The sequence below is a fragment of the Labrus bergylta genome, chromosome 2 (genome assembly GCF_963930695.1).
Source record: "Labrus bergylta chromosome 2, fLabBer1.1, whole genome shotgun sequence".
NCBI classification, from domain to species: Eukaryota; Metazoa; Chordata; class Actinopteri; order Labriformes; family Labridae; genus Labrus; species Labrus bergylta.
The window spans coordinates 10,178,236-10,193,306 of record NC_089196.1 but is presented as its reverse complement, the minus strand read 5'-3'; the positions used below and the strand labels follow the sequence as shown (position 1 = coordinate 10,193,306).

General features: G+C 40.6%; 1 protein-coding gene across 2 annotated transcripts in view; it reads left to right on the top strand.

Moving 5' to 3' along the window:
• mvb12bb (multivesicular body subunit 12Bb) overlaps positions 1-15,071 on the top strand; it is a 37,762-nt gene that overhangs the window by 12,200 nt on the left and 10,491 nt on the right. For both annotated transcript variants that reach the window (XM_020632944.3, XM_020632943.3), the window contains exon 7: positions 8,273-8,331. In XM_020632944.3, the coding sequence (XP_020488600.1) occupies positions 8,273-8,331 (59 nt within the window). The remainder of the gene's footprint in view (positions 1-8,272; positions 8,332-15,071) is intronic.

Below are 15,071 nucleotides of genomic sequence, written 5' to 3'. Positions count from 1 at the left end.
CCAAATGAAACATATTTCTGATAGATATTGTCAAAAGAGTAGAACATTTGAGTCAAGAGAAACAGAGGAGGTCTTAAAATATCAGCATGATTTAACAATAATTAAGAAGGTGTTGATTATTTCAGTGTGTGCTACTTGTAGTGATCGAAGCAGGAGAGCTGCTTCTCTCGCTCTTTCTCGTTATGATGCCGCTCTGTCTATCAAAAATTTGTCCCAACCCCCTCTTAAAGGGATAGGTCGGTATTTTTGAAATGGGGTTTTATGAGGTACTTGTCCATGGTAAGTATATTTGCTTCACATAATTTAGTATTTTTTTTTAATTTAAAAAAAAAATAGCTTAACAAATGTTGGGATAAATGTAAGTTTTATTTAAAAAAAAATAACAGCACTTGAGTTGTCGTTCATATAGTTTTGTAATAATAAATTAATAAACCTGACTGAATCATGACTATACTGTTGTGCAGAAAAGGCACAAATGTGTGCGTTAAAATTTATCAGAGAGCAGTAAAAGAAGTGTTTAGTGCTGAAAATTATAAATATGGGTAGCTCTGTTCATAATTTCAAGTTAATCAGGTGCCCTTAATGTTAAATGACAAAAAACAAACGCATCAAGATGTTAAAAATGTGGCACGTTAGAGTGAAACGCAGGCCTTTGTTCTTTTTGTTTCAAACTATTGTTTTTCTTTTAAACGTCAGAAAAGTTTCAAGAATAAAATTGATCAAGCGTATCAACATAGCTTTTTCTTTTTGTTTAGATGATTCGTAGCTTTGTTAAATACTGTGTTACATACTGTAGTTTGTCTGAAATCAACAATATCATGTATATCTGTTTACTGATGGTGACGCTGTTCGAATGTGTTTTTTCTTTTCTTTATAAGCCACTGACTTAGCCCCTCATGATTACGTTACTTGTAAACGGTAAGTGGGCAACGTCTTGATCGATTGAAGATGCTGAGAAGAGTTTGCAAAACAAGCAACAAGACCTCAGAATCATACTTTATAGAATCAGGTTTTTTTTATTACTTTACTGCCAATCAAGGGCTAAGCCGACCAAACGACCATGAAGATTTCAGACAAACAGCCCTTACCTCAGTGATCATGAAATCTCTAGAAAGAATTCTGCTCAAATATCTTGTTAGCAAAACAAAAAAAAAACTTGATAAGCAGAGATGTGGGACAGAGGATTCTGTTGACACTCGGGTTCATATCATCTGCAAACATTTAGACGAGCCAAATACATTTGCAAGCCCACTCCCACTAGACTTTTCATCAGCATTCAACACAATAAAAGCACATATATACAGTATGTGTCAAACATGATTCCACAAGAACTGAATCCCTACTCGACTCTTTGGTGCGTTTCTTTTCTCACCAGCAGAGCCCAGTTTGTCAAGCTGAATTAAACCCTCTCATCTGTCATCACGGCTAATGTCGGTGCTCCCCAGGGTTGTGTGAGTTCAGCAGTGCTTTTCACTTTTCATACAGATGATTGTCCTTTAGATTCACAAAAGCTGTACACTCTTAAGCATTCCAAAGATACAGTGCTGATGCTTTGTTAAGTAACGCTGATGACCGTGAACAGAACAGAGTGGTTGAGAGGACTGGTAATATTGCTCTAGAGATTGATGCAAAAGAAACTGAGGAAATTGTGTTTGATTTAAATGGTAAATGGACTTGAGCTTGTATAGCGCTTTTCTAGCCTTCTGTCTACTTAAAGCGCTTTTTACACCGCAGATCACACCTACACCTTCTCATTCATTCACACACTGATGGTAGAGGCTTCTATGTAAAGGTTCCATCAGAAGTAACTAATACCATTCACACACATTCACATGCTGACGACAAAGCAGCGGGAGCAACTTGGGCGATCCCATTTAGAGTAAAATCTGGAATGTTTCAGGGCGTGGCCACGTGTGATTCAGAGGTTGCTATACCATGGTGACCTGTCAACTTGAATAGAGATGTAAAATTTCATATTAAACTTTTAAACACCCCTGGTTCCCCCAAAAACAAGATGGGAACAGCTGAAATACCAAAGTAAAGGAGGTGAAAAGCAAATGGGTGACGCCGTGGAAACTACATCTAATTTCCCTCTGTTGTATCCTGCAGTGCCTCTAGAAGTTTAACTTTCCTTTCCTCTCTTTATTTTTAACGTCATTGTTCTATAGAAGTGTTCCTCTGATTCTTTACCATATGTTACAGTGAAGACACAAGCCATTGATCACTCCTGAGCAACCTGCTGTAAAGGTTGTGGCCGGACAACGAGGCAGCGCGGGTGAACCGGAGAGACAGGCTAACTAGACAGGAACTCCTGAACAGGAACACGAGTTCAATGAGGGCTAAACTCCTGCTATTTGCAGTGTGTCCCAGGAGGCAGAGGCAAGCAGGTCTCTGCTCTGACTGTGCGCTGACAGGAGGGGTGTACTCTGCAGACAAAGAGGAGGAGATGTAGCCCGGAGAGCGAACGACAGCTGCAGAGGAAGGGAGGAGAGCTCCAAGATCTGCGCCATGCTGTAGCTTGTGTGCCCCCTCCTCTGCTCGGGCTTCCTCCGCTTCAGGCCTCAGGGTGAACGGAGCAGCCCTTTGTACCTTGTCCAGATCAAACAGCTCAATTATTTATCGCAATGAAGGATTGTGGGATTTCCACACCTAATTGTAAATAAACAACTGAGGCTCCTTGGGTGTGGAGAGTGGAGCTTTGGCATCGGGTGCTGTTGGGTTTGCCAGCTTGAAGTGCTAAGCTTTGCCATCCTGTGCTGGGCTGAGTAAAAGCCACTTAAAAGCCACAACAGGCCAGATCTATGAAGCCAGCAGGCAGATTCAGAACAGAGCTTCTGTTCTCATGGCCACTCAGCAGGATGAGAACAATAAAACGGACAAGCCGTGAATTTAAAACCAAGTTCAAACCAGGTCGGGTTTTGTGAATTGTCCGTTGTTTTTTTTTTGTTTTTTTTTTTACAAGTGGATGGTCAATAATCTTTGATGGTTTGAAGCGATGGTGTGTGCTCGGGCCCATGTGTACGCCTTCCAAACTCTTACCGGTAATCCTCGGTTCTTTTGAAGCCCACTTTCAAGTCGGAGAGGCTCAGAGGTTGGAATAAATTGCACCTCGAAGCGACTCACACCCCCTCCTGATGCCTGCTGAGATCACAGGCTGCTGTTTTTGTATTAACATTAAAATTCATTCCACAGTCACAGAGGCTTCTTTTCAGAGTATTTCCATCCATAATACTCTGACACATAAGGACGACACTGTGGGCAATTTAGACAGCAGCAGGTCTTTGACTATTGATCTGGCATCCTTTTTTTGTGTAGTTACACGCGCTGCAGACAGCTATACATACACATCTAAATATTTCTTTAAAGTCACACATTAGATGGTTTGATACCGTGATATATAAAGAGCAATTCAACACTCTCTGATTGCTTAAGTACAGCATTACAGTGTAACTGTGTGTAGTATCAGCCCACTATACTTTATTCATATTCTGCAGAGAAAAGTCTCTCCTCCATGCCTCCTCCGGGCTATCTATAACAACTTTATGGCCTTTGGAGAATAGCACCTCTTAAATTTAAGTGCTCTTTACAGTCAGTGGAAAAGATGTTTTAAATACAGTCAATAATGTGTAAATTTTTAATGACCCTTATAATTTTGAAAGCTGCAGTGATCCCTCTCGAACGTTGAGTTGCCTCAGGCAGCGAGAGCTTGTTAGAGTTGTGTACAAACCTAAACTGCAAATCAGTTTGGTTTTTTTCTCTCTTTCAGCAGCGCAGAGGTGCAGTACACAGTAACTGCAGGGTGTTGCATCATTATGGGATGCACACAGTTACCACATCAAGGCTGAGGTGTTGTGTTTCAATTGTTTCTGTATTGTTTTGTCAGCTGAAAACAGGGCATCGGCAGTTCTTTAAAAGTTTTTCAAAACTTTGACTGTGTTTCCCTCAGAAAAAGGCCCCCTGTAGGTATTAAAGAAGAGAAATAAGTTTTCAGTTTTATTTATTAAAGTCAGATATACTGACTGTTGGCTGCTTTAGGCAATAATGTTGCTCATAAATGTTTGTGTATGAGATTGTAGCCCGTCTTGAGAATACTTATTTGCTCAAAGTCGGACTGTTGAAACAGTCGGATCAGCACATAAGGAGCAGCTTGATTCTTATGTCTCTGAGTTTCAGTCGTTACCATCAGATACAGCAAGAAGTCTCACTACATCTGCCTACAGTAGCCATGAAGCTCAGTGTTACTCTATGGAGCAATCCTTAATTTTCTCACTAAAGCAAAGGGTTATGGCAGCAACTAATGATTATTTTACTTGGTCATCTGAGTGTTTTTTTTTTCTTTTTTTCCAATCAGTCAATAATTTATGCAGTGTATTAAAATGTACTGAAAAAACACCATGAAAAATCTCCCACAGCACAAGGTAACATCTTCAAATAGTTTATGTCCTTTGAAGAGTCGAAAACTCAATATATCTTATTAATTATGAATGAAAAGCGATACTTCCTCACATTCAAAAAGCTAATCCCAACCACTTCTTGCTTTAAATATGAAAAAAGTGATAATCAAATATCAGAACAGTTTAAAATTCACTTTCTTTTCATTGACTAATTGGTTAGCAGCTCTAATTAAAATACACAAGTTTTAACTGTTAATCTGTCACACACATTTTCTGCCACATGTCCGTTTTCAGGTCTCGTTAATCAAATAATTCAGGAAGGTATTGCTGCCATATTCTGCTTGGAAATGCTGAAAATAGGATTAAGTGACGAGCTATTCTCAGCAAGATAGTCTTAACAAGTTCTCCAACATACTTGAATACTTTTGCAGTTTGAAACAGGTATAAAATAGCACCATATATGAATTAAAAAGTCTTAAAAAGTCTTGCCGTAACCTTGGTGACCCCTGCAGAAACCCTGTAAAAAGGTATCACTAAAGGAATGATTATTGTCTCAGTTGTAGTAAGTTTGATCATTTCAGGCTGGATAAATGCTTAATGTAAGATAGTTATTTCTTATTGGCTCAGGCTGTCACACCATATTGAGCCACTAAAACTGTTAGGACGCAGACCTCTTATGCAGGCTGCTGTGCAAATGCATTTCAACATTGTGTGCTTAACGTCTCTTTATCAGGTTTGTCTAAAGCGCTTCAACCAGCCACAGTGTTCTGTTTTGATTCATAGCTGCAGCTTGATGTCAACCACGTCGGCTTGTTCTCTGTCAAGACCGACCGTATCAGCCGCTCCCTGACTTTATAATGTGGAAAACATGCGCCATCCGGTCAGCCTTTTAATGTGTCCAGTAAAGTATCCCCCTCCTTCCTTCTCCAGGCCAACGCTGCCATTTGTTCTCCTGATAAAACTGTCATCGCTGAGGCTGATATCTGACCTCTACACTGACTGCTAGCATAAATTAGCCTTGTCCTAATATTGCAATTTCTTCCGCTTTCACTCAGAATCAAGGTTTTTGACATTTCTCTTAGAATAATGGGCTACTGTACACACAGACACTTTTTAAATCAAACTGTACAGCGATAAAAATGTCACCGCAAAGTGTCTTTTGTTTTTCTTCATCACGTATCATGGTTGGTTTTTCCACATGAACACGTGAAGCCTAGAGAGTCATCAGTGTCAGGATTGACGTGCATATCGATCAATTTTGAATTGTACCTGTGACTCTCTGCAGGAGTATTCTATCAGCTTTCATTGCTCGCTGGTTAACCAAGACTTCCCGCCACACACGACTCCGAAAAAAAAAAACGACACTGTGACTGTCAGTGTGTCGCCTGACAGATCTCCCATCTGAAGCGCCGCGGAACAATCACAGCCAAGCTCGATCTTCCTCATTACTTTGTTGTGTTCAGAAAAAGTTGCCAAAAGTAGCAGAGATCAAGCAACGACGATGCCGTGCGCTGCCAGGAATGATCGAGTGATCAGCCGAGATCTGATGGGCTCCGACTGCTCTGTGATTTTCCCTCCATATTCACAGAGAGAGATCCTCCTTTTCAATACCTGACACGGAGCTTAAAGGAGGATAATGATGGGTGAGAAAGCAGCTCCCACAAAGCAGCACTGTTGGCACATAGAGGAAGGTGTGGAGATGTTGTCATGGGGAAGGCTGGATGTGTGTCAAAACAAGAGCTTCCAGCGCTCTGTATCGCGGCTCCGGGCTCTTGAGCGATATTACTCCCATCCTCATCTTTACCTCTCCGCTGACTACTGCGTGTCTGTGTCCCCACTGCCTCCCACTTCCTCTTCTCCATCCTTTTTCCTAAACATAGACAACTCTTTTTCTTATTCCAACGCGAAGAACACAACAGAAAAAAAGTCGGCTGAGTTCACGTTGTCAATAAATCCTCGGTGTGGTTTGCGTCTCCACTTTAATACAATTTTAACTTCCCACATTTCCTGGGAACACAAGACTCTTGATCTGCGTCGTAATTGCGTAAATCTTCCAGGCCGTGTTCCCAGTTTTACCGTAATTTGATGAGGAACTACACTATAATTGAATATTCAAATTAGGAATATGTGTCAATATGGCTCTCCTTGCCTGAAATGAGGATTAATTGTTGTCAAAACTCCTGTGGCCAACGTAATACGAGCCCCGAAACACTGGCGTTGATTAGCAAATGCACTTGCCATGTTTTTGTTTTAAGAATTAGTTGTCTAATTGATTTGCCATATGTTACTCTCTCCAATGCACCTAAAATTGTATTTAGAAATCACCAATTTGGATTGAGACAGTTTGTGTTTCAAACAGATGGGGGGAAAAGCAGCCCCGGAGTCTGCCTGTAGAAAAACATTTCATGAGCACATTTTCCCTTTAAAGCTCCGAGTATCACTTCAGGTTTTACACATAAATAGAGGACGTATTCTTCCTTTGTTTCCTTCCAAGTCCTCATTTTAAAAACACAAACACAGACGCCCCCTCACATTATCGGTCCCTGGGATGTCTTTGTGCTTTTGAAAGATGTGTACCTTTCTTCCTCGGCAGTGGAATCAACCTTTTGAAAGGTAGAAGAAGTCTGCGTTGAATATGGCAATCGTTCCCACAAGATTGATGCCAACCTTTTAAAAATTCACCATTGGCCTGGATTTAACATGGCCAAATGCTGATGTAAATGAGGAGGGGAAAAGTCGACCCTTTCATTGCAAATAAATCTGAGTTGCAGGCTTCAGCTCATAAATACCACGGCCTGTCAGAAGTCTTGTTTTATTGCTTGTGATAGAAATTATTGCATTTATTTATCTCATGAGAAGAGATAAGGCTTTGAACGCTACAACTCATGCACAGCAGCAGACCTGGAATATGCAGATCTTAAATTTGAGGAATTTTGATTTAACCCTCCTTCACACAAGTAAAGAATTATTACATTATCCATAAACAGGAACAAACAGAACATGATGCACAAAACACACACTTCATTATTTGCAACTTCACACCTGCTCTCAGAATCTGTCTGTTCTTTATTCTCATGGTCCGCCTCCTTCTTTTGTTTTAACAGCAAACTTTACCGCTCGCTCGCTCGTCCTCCAACCAAAGCATCCCCCTTTTTTTTTTTAATGATGTCGCCATCTTCTTTGCATTATCATTATAAGATCATTTGTTTTAAAATGCCAAACCCCGAGCTCATTTTACCTTCAGAGCATGTCATGTTATGCAGCTCTCCAGAAGCCGTGCATTCCCCCCCCCCCCCCCCCCCCCTGCTTGCTGTGGATTTATCGATCCGTAGGGGTGAGTCACAGGGTGTGATTCATGATAGCTTGATTGATGAGGATTTCAATCTTATATGGTTTGTTAACTTCAACTGCCCACAAAGTGCATTCTGTGCTGTTTTCTGTAATACAAGGCCATGAAACGAAGGAGGGGGGGGGGGGGGGGGGGGGGGGGGGAGAAAACAGACTTCCCTTGAATAATGGAATCTCTCAGTTCCTCCAGAATTAACAAGATCCTGCTCCGAACCTCCTGTTAAAGGTCTGTTTGAGCCCCTGGGCAGCCGAGGCACGGTTTAACTTTTTACCATATTTCTCTTTTGTTACATTCGTCCTGATATTTCACTTCTCTGTTTTGCCTTCAGACACACAGAAGAAGTCTCTTTGAGTGGTGAGGGAGTTTCCCTGCTTCTATGATAAATAAAATGGTCTCGCTTTGTATTTTTAGTTCGAGCGATTCGTCTGGAGAAAGAAAGTTGTCCATGTCAAACAAGAAGTAAATGGTTGTAAAATGTCTTATTAATATGAAACAGCATTAATCAACTGTTACTTCTCTCTGCTAACAGGAGGACAACGAGCAGGCCGGACTATGAGCACCAGAGCAGTGGGACCTACACCCTGACAGGTAAATGTTATCTAAAAAGTCATTTAAAGGTGAATGGGTTAGTATGTTAACCCTTTAAACCCCGCCTCAGGAAGTAGAGTCCTCTAGAATCCTCCAGTGCATACATTGATATTAAAGCTTTTTGTGATGTAATACGCTCTATCCTAGAATCTCTACAACCCGGGCTAAAAGCTCATGTCAGTAAACAAACCATAATGATTTAAACAAAAAAAAAAATAGAAAAAACATTAAGACTAAGATTTTTCAATTCAACCATATTTGACTTTATAAACTTTTTATACCTTTTTACGTGTAAACAAAATATTTCCTTCACCTCCAGAGAGTATTAGATCTCTGTACATGTTTTTTTACAAGCTGTCTGCTGTTTCACGTGGAATACAAACACAGTTCATATATTGTTTTTTTTGCTCACTGTGATGTAATTTTCATACATACTAAAATCTTTCCAACCTACTGTATGAGTTATGAAAGTTTTATAAGTAATGTTCTAACGATTACCGTTTTCATTTGAGAGGATTTTTGTGCCGATTGTTGTAATGGACAATATGTACTTTAACATAATGCTGTAACAACAGTTATATAATGGGATGAAGTAAAAGGCATGCTTTGCTTTTAGCTGCAAAACGCTCTTCCTTATAGTTTGTATTTTAGGCTGATTTAAACAGGATGATACATAATATTGTTTTTAAAGGGTTAAACAGAAGAGCTCTGACTTTTAACTAACTTGCTGGAAGACAAACACTGTTTTTCAGAGGAAAAGATACGTACTTGTTCTTGTGCTTTCTATGTACACTGAATGCTTTGCTTCGCCTCCGTCTGTACATAAAGGCAGCTCCTGTGGTACTTGATCTACAAACGCTCTCCGTCTAGATCCCCTCACTGATGCATACTGTACAGAGCTTTGCTTATCAGAGCGAGCGTGACTTCCCAGAGGAGCGCTGCATTACACTCAAGAGAACATTTAACAGCTGTCAAAGATGATCCATCACATGCCATACTTACATATGTACCGAGCATGCACTGGACGAATTCCCCTCTCTTTGTCAGGGAGAAACTCTACTAATAGCACAATGCTCCGAGACTAAAACAGAAGAAAGGCTAATTCTTTAGGAAGCAGAGCTTAGCTGTGACAGCCTCAGAGACATGGAGTCAGAGCTGTGCCTGAGACGCTCGAGTCTTAAAGAGAGTCTGATCCGCACGAGGTGAAGGAGGGAGGCAGGTTTTTATCCAGCTGGAGAGAGACACCATGTGGTGAGGATTCCTCCTGCTGCTGAGCTCAGGCACACCCAGGCTATGGCCACGTTACACCGGCCTGTGTTTTTAATACACAACGCCGAGGTGCATATTTCAAGTATGCAACTGTTAAGTACGGAGCTTTTTTTTTTCCTCTTTATTTTTTAAAAGATAAAAACTAACAGCTTGAAAAAGAAAAAAAAAAATAGGTTTAATGCTTTTTCCTCACCCTGCTTTAACTGACAGAATAATTATTCCTTCACTAATTGCCCCAAAAAAATGATTAATACATCATTGTGTTGGTGTGACAGTCATATTATAAGTTAGTCAAGACAACTGTGCAGAGTGTGGCCCTGAAGGAGCCGACATTAACACACAGCTGAGTGCTTTGTGGCACTGGGTGTGCATTTCCTCCGCTGGGACGGTGTTTGAGTGACAGTGAAGAACATGAACATACTGTACAGGACGCTGCCAGCAGTCATCATTTATCTGCAGAAAACTGTCCTTTACAGACACACACACACACTCACCTTCTCTCCCATTTACCTTCATGAGGTTTTAAAGAAAAAGGCAGATAATGGAGTTAGTTGTTGGCTTTCTTTCTTGAGATAGTGTGTGCTCGTCAGCCTTACAGCACCACGCTGTGCATGTGAGAGAACACAACTTCCCTTCATTAACAATGTGATAGCCTGCAGACCAAGTGTGAGGTCGTAGCCGACAGCCTATTTGTGTTAATTGTTAGCGGTGGTAGCTCTGGTGCGTGTGTGTGTGTGGGTGCGTGTTAGGGTGGCTGCATGCGCCCACTCGCGTGTGTGTGTGTGTGTGTGTGTGTGTGTGTGTGTGTGTGTGTGTGTGTGGGCTGACAGCTGGCCAGGTTCGAGTTGGTCTAAAACCATGTGCGCTCTGTCAGGGTTGTACAGGCGCCTTCTTTAGGATTGATGAATTGCCTGCTTTCTTGATTAAACCCTCCGTCACTTCCCAACAAAACAAAAACCCCAACACACACACACACACACACACACACACACACACGCACACAGACAAAAAAGGAAGCGGGCGAGTTGAGGGGAGGAGAGGTAACATGTCTGGGAAATCTGTCATCTGCAGTCACATCATGTACACATGTGATGTGCAGGCGCTTTGACATTTATTACCAGAATATTAAAAACTAATCCACATTTATTTTGCAGCCCTCCTTCACTTGACAGTTCAAGCTCACTGGAAAAGTTATCAAGTTTTCATCGCAGCTCCAAACCTTTTTTTGCTTTTCTTCCCCACGTTGCTTTGATTCACGGCAAGCCCATTCACCAATTAGGTCTGTTATTTAGACATTGACAGGAAAGCAGGATATTTCTAAAGGTAATTACACTAGCATTCATGAAATGTGTCGAAAAAGCATATGTTTGATAAAAATAAATGCAAAAGTCTGGGGGGGGGGGAAAAGGCTCTAAAAACATATGTGACGTCCAGTCTGTTAGCATGCAGTCTCCCTTCATTTCCCACAGAACAACATATAGTTTTCAGCAGACATCCACCTGATAAAAAGGTAAACGTAATAAAAAGTAATACATTTACATATCTATGGCATTAATCAAAAATAAATCCTGACATTGGCCCTGATCTAACGTAATATGGAGAGCAATTATTTCCCTATCCATTAGAGGAACTTCAATTAACAGCCAAGAGACAGTTCATCCTTCAGAGGAGGAGGGGGAAAAATAGGAGGCTCAAAATTAACTTGGGTTTGCAAAATATCTTGGCAGGATGACAGTGATTTTTGATTTTCAGGAAACAATATTGGAATTCTTATTAAACTATGTGCATCTGCTTTTAATTTGCTGCAAATAATTGGAAAATGCAATGGAGCTTTCCAATTAAAGCTCCACTTTATGCTGTTTAATAATACCCTCATAATATTAGAGCTTATGAAATGACAGGTGAGTTGGTGTATGAATAAAACATAAAGCCCCGTAATAAGAGACAGGAAAAAAAGAGGAGACAGTTGTTGGGGGGCTTTTAAATGCTCGACATAATTTGCATATATTAATCTCCTCTTTTCAGCCTTATCAAGTATTCCACTGTATTTGAAGTTAAAATAGTCGTGACAGGCAGGGGTACGCTTCGTTTTTCCAAGGATTTATTACTTGTATAATTCTGGATCTTTAATAAGCCAATATGACTGATCCTCTGAGTTCTGTGGAATTTGGTTAATTGTTCCAGATGGTGCTCGCTGATTATGCAAAATTACTTTCTTTCTCCTCTTTTTCCCCCAACTACACCATTTCTTGATTGACTAACATGGCGAAAAAAGATTATTTTTGGCGCCGCACTTTCATTAAGAGGGTTCTCATCAGGTTTCAAACAAAAGTTCCATCTTATCTCCCTGTGTAGTTCTGGGCGAGGCTGTGCGGAGGGAGGAGATCAGCGCGCTCTTATCTCAAAACCTGATGGATCTCAACCACTTCTGCACCGCCGGGGTTATATTTTAGAATAACACAATTCTTTAGGCTGAGGGATTAAAAAACACGACCTCTCGATTGCCACAAAAAAAAGTTATTATTAGTGCACGCTGTTCTCTTCTTTCTCTTTTCTCCCCTCTTTCCCTCGCAGAGATTGATGAAATTACTAAGCAGTAGGGTTGGTCCTCCATTGCAGCTCGTTCTCCATCCACAACTCACTAACATTCTGTTTTGCATCAGCTAAACTGAGCTGAATGAATCATTTATGGAAGTGTTATGGGGGAGTATGGGGCAGATTTACTGCCGAGCTTTTACTTTAGATGGAATGGGATTTCTATGAGGCTGATCTTGATGTCTGAAGTAATGCCAAAGCTTACATCAAGACATGAAAGGAACGCTCTTAAAACCCACGTTTTGCTTCTTAATTCCCCTGGTCAGCAAAAGGCGAACGGAGAGGGAGAGGGGGGCTCAGTAAGAGAATAGTATTTACATCTAATGTATTCTCTCTCTCTCTCTTTCTGTCTGTCTCTATGTCTCTCTCTCTCTCTCTCTCTCTCTCTATCTATCTCTCTATCTCTCTCTCTCTGTCACACACACACACTCACTCGCACACACACACACCCTCACACACACACTCAAGAAACCTTCAAGCTGTTTATTGCAACTAATGATACAAAGGTTGGTTTAATTTCTTCAATTTAATGGCCGCCATACGACACAGTGTTAAAATTGTCCTTAATATATATATAAGTTTAAGCTGCTAATGCATTTTAAAATACAATTTGTTTTAAAGTGCATAACTTAATTGAAACAAAAGCCAAAAATGACACCCACACGCTTTAAACATAAATATGTGCCATAAAGACCAAAAAGAGAAAGAGAGAAAGCTACTGTACGAGATGTACTGACATGAAATGAAGTCCAGGTTATTCTCTATACTGTTACATTCAATGAATTAGCAAAATGAACTTGCTTAGAATATTGTTCTTATCCCAAGACAAGCTTTGTTTCTGTCATTCTTTTAATGGAATCAGTTACACCTGACAAACAGAACTAAAATAGAAAAAATGTTTTTTTGTGACTTTTTGTTGTTTTGGAAAACAAAACATTTAAAAAAGTATCTTTTTGCCACCAACGTTGTATTTATTTTTGACCAGGGTTGCAGGTGTAAATCATCTTGTAGTTTTAATCAGTAACATAAAAAAATAAAGACATAAACCTCAAAATTTACACTTAAACCCCTAACCCTCCGCTTCCCCAAGTGTTTATCTGAAAAGTACAATATCAGAAAGATATTTACAGGAAAATAGATACTTAGGTTAGTAAATTTGCGGTTCAATAGAAAAAGTGTCAAGTGGTTTCTGTCGAAGGAAGTCAAATCTTTAATCTTTAAGGGAATCATTAGCAAAACATTTGGAACACTGTCGTCGACAGCCAACCCCAGTATCAAAATCAGGTTTGTATTCAGTATAAAGACAGTAAATCTCCTCTGTCAAAAAAATACTACGAACACCCTTTAGATAAAATCCAGTTCACATTTATCCCACAGACACTTCAAAATTCCATTTAACTGTCTTGGTTATTTTCAAAACATGATCGATCCTGTAACGGTGCCGTTAGGTATTTGAGGATCAATCCTGAATGAATCGTAATGGAATTTTCGACTGGCGCCCGTAGACCCTCGGGCATTTTTGGACCTTTATTACAGTCAAATAAGAGACTTTAAATGGCTTTGCATTTGCAGGCCAGACTGGACTCTGGAGTCTCATCCCTCATTGCTTTCTATCCATCCCTGAGATAGAGGCAGTGCTCCATTAGTTTCAGTGTCCAGACGTGGACAGCCTCAATGGATGGGCCTGTCACTGCTCCCTCATTTGCCCCGTGTACAGCAGGGTTTGTTATCACACATCTAATTAGAACTTGATAAAAAATATTTCACAAAAAATCCAGTCATTAAATATAGTTTAAGGAGATTTATGGTGGAATATGCCTTAAAGATCTTTTAATGGCTCTGCTGACTTGTTAAGTTTGTAATTAATGATCTTCTAATACATACTGTGGTGTGATTTAGAAAGCACAATGAGATTCTGGGAATGAAGTCGTTTTGGAAAAGGGCATCTGGGGCTCCCAGAAGCTATATTAAATAGTTCTGCTCAGACTGGTTTTCTTAGAGCCATGAAGTGTGCTGTGAAAAAGTTCAAACACATCAGCGTCTTAACGCAGATGAGGCATTTTTTAAAGTTAGGGTGCAAGAAATAGCACATGATAATTGTACAGCTGCTCTGTCATTTTATAATAGTCAATTAGTGTGTACGGAGAAGTCCTGAGCTCCTCTTTAGCTGTGAATTTTTTAAGTGCATAGTAGAAGAGTTTTATTAAAGTAATAGCAAAAATATTTTCAATGTCCACTAATCCACAAACAGTACAACTAATGATCAAATGCATATATATCAAACTGTAAATGCATTATACTAATAACAGTGGCTTGTTCCATCAGGAGAGTAATGGCGTCCTTATTAGCATAATTAATGACAAATGGCAGCGCTGCATTGGTGGATTGGTTCTAGGGGATGATAAATTGGTGGATGCCCAGGTTAGTGTCTGCCAAGGAGGCCTCTTTGGCTGTCATCCCTCCTGCTTCCACTCTGGCACAGTTCATTACTCACTGTGTGAGATGCCACTTTACATTGCCTGGTACTGTGAGCATGGAGAACTTAATAACGCCACCCAAAACCACACAGGGCCTGCTGCTTTAGCCGCAGTCCAGAGGGCAAGCAGCTCAGCGAGGGCGAGGGCTTTTAGGGGAGCAGGGCAACCCTGGAATCGTCTCCTACAGCTGCAGCGATCAAAACAGATCTCTCACCAGTCTCTTCTTTAGGGGAGCCGGGGCCATACGACCGGGTCTCCAGTGCTGGTGAGTGTTTCTTGTTAGGATTTCTGGGGCTCACCACATCCCTCGCATCATTACGGGTTAGTTTGCCCACAGAACCGCTAATTAAGAGGGGATTTGTGTAATTGTGCCTTCTGCTGTGTCCCATCCGGCACATG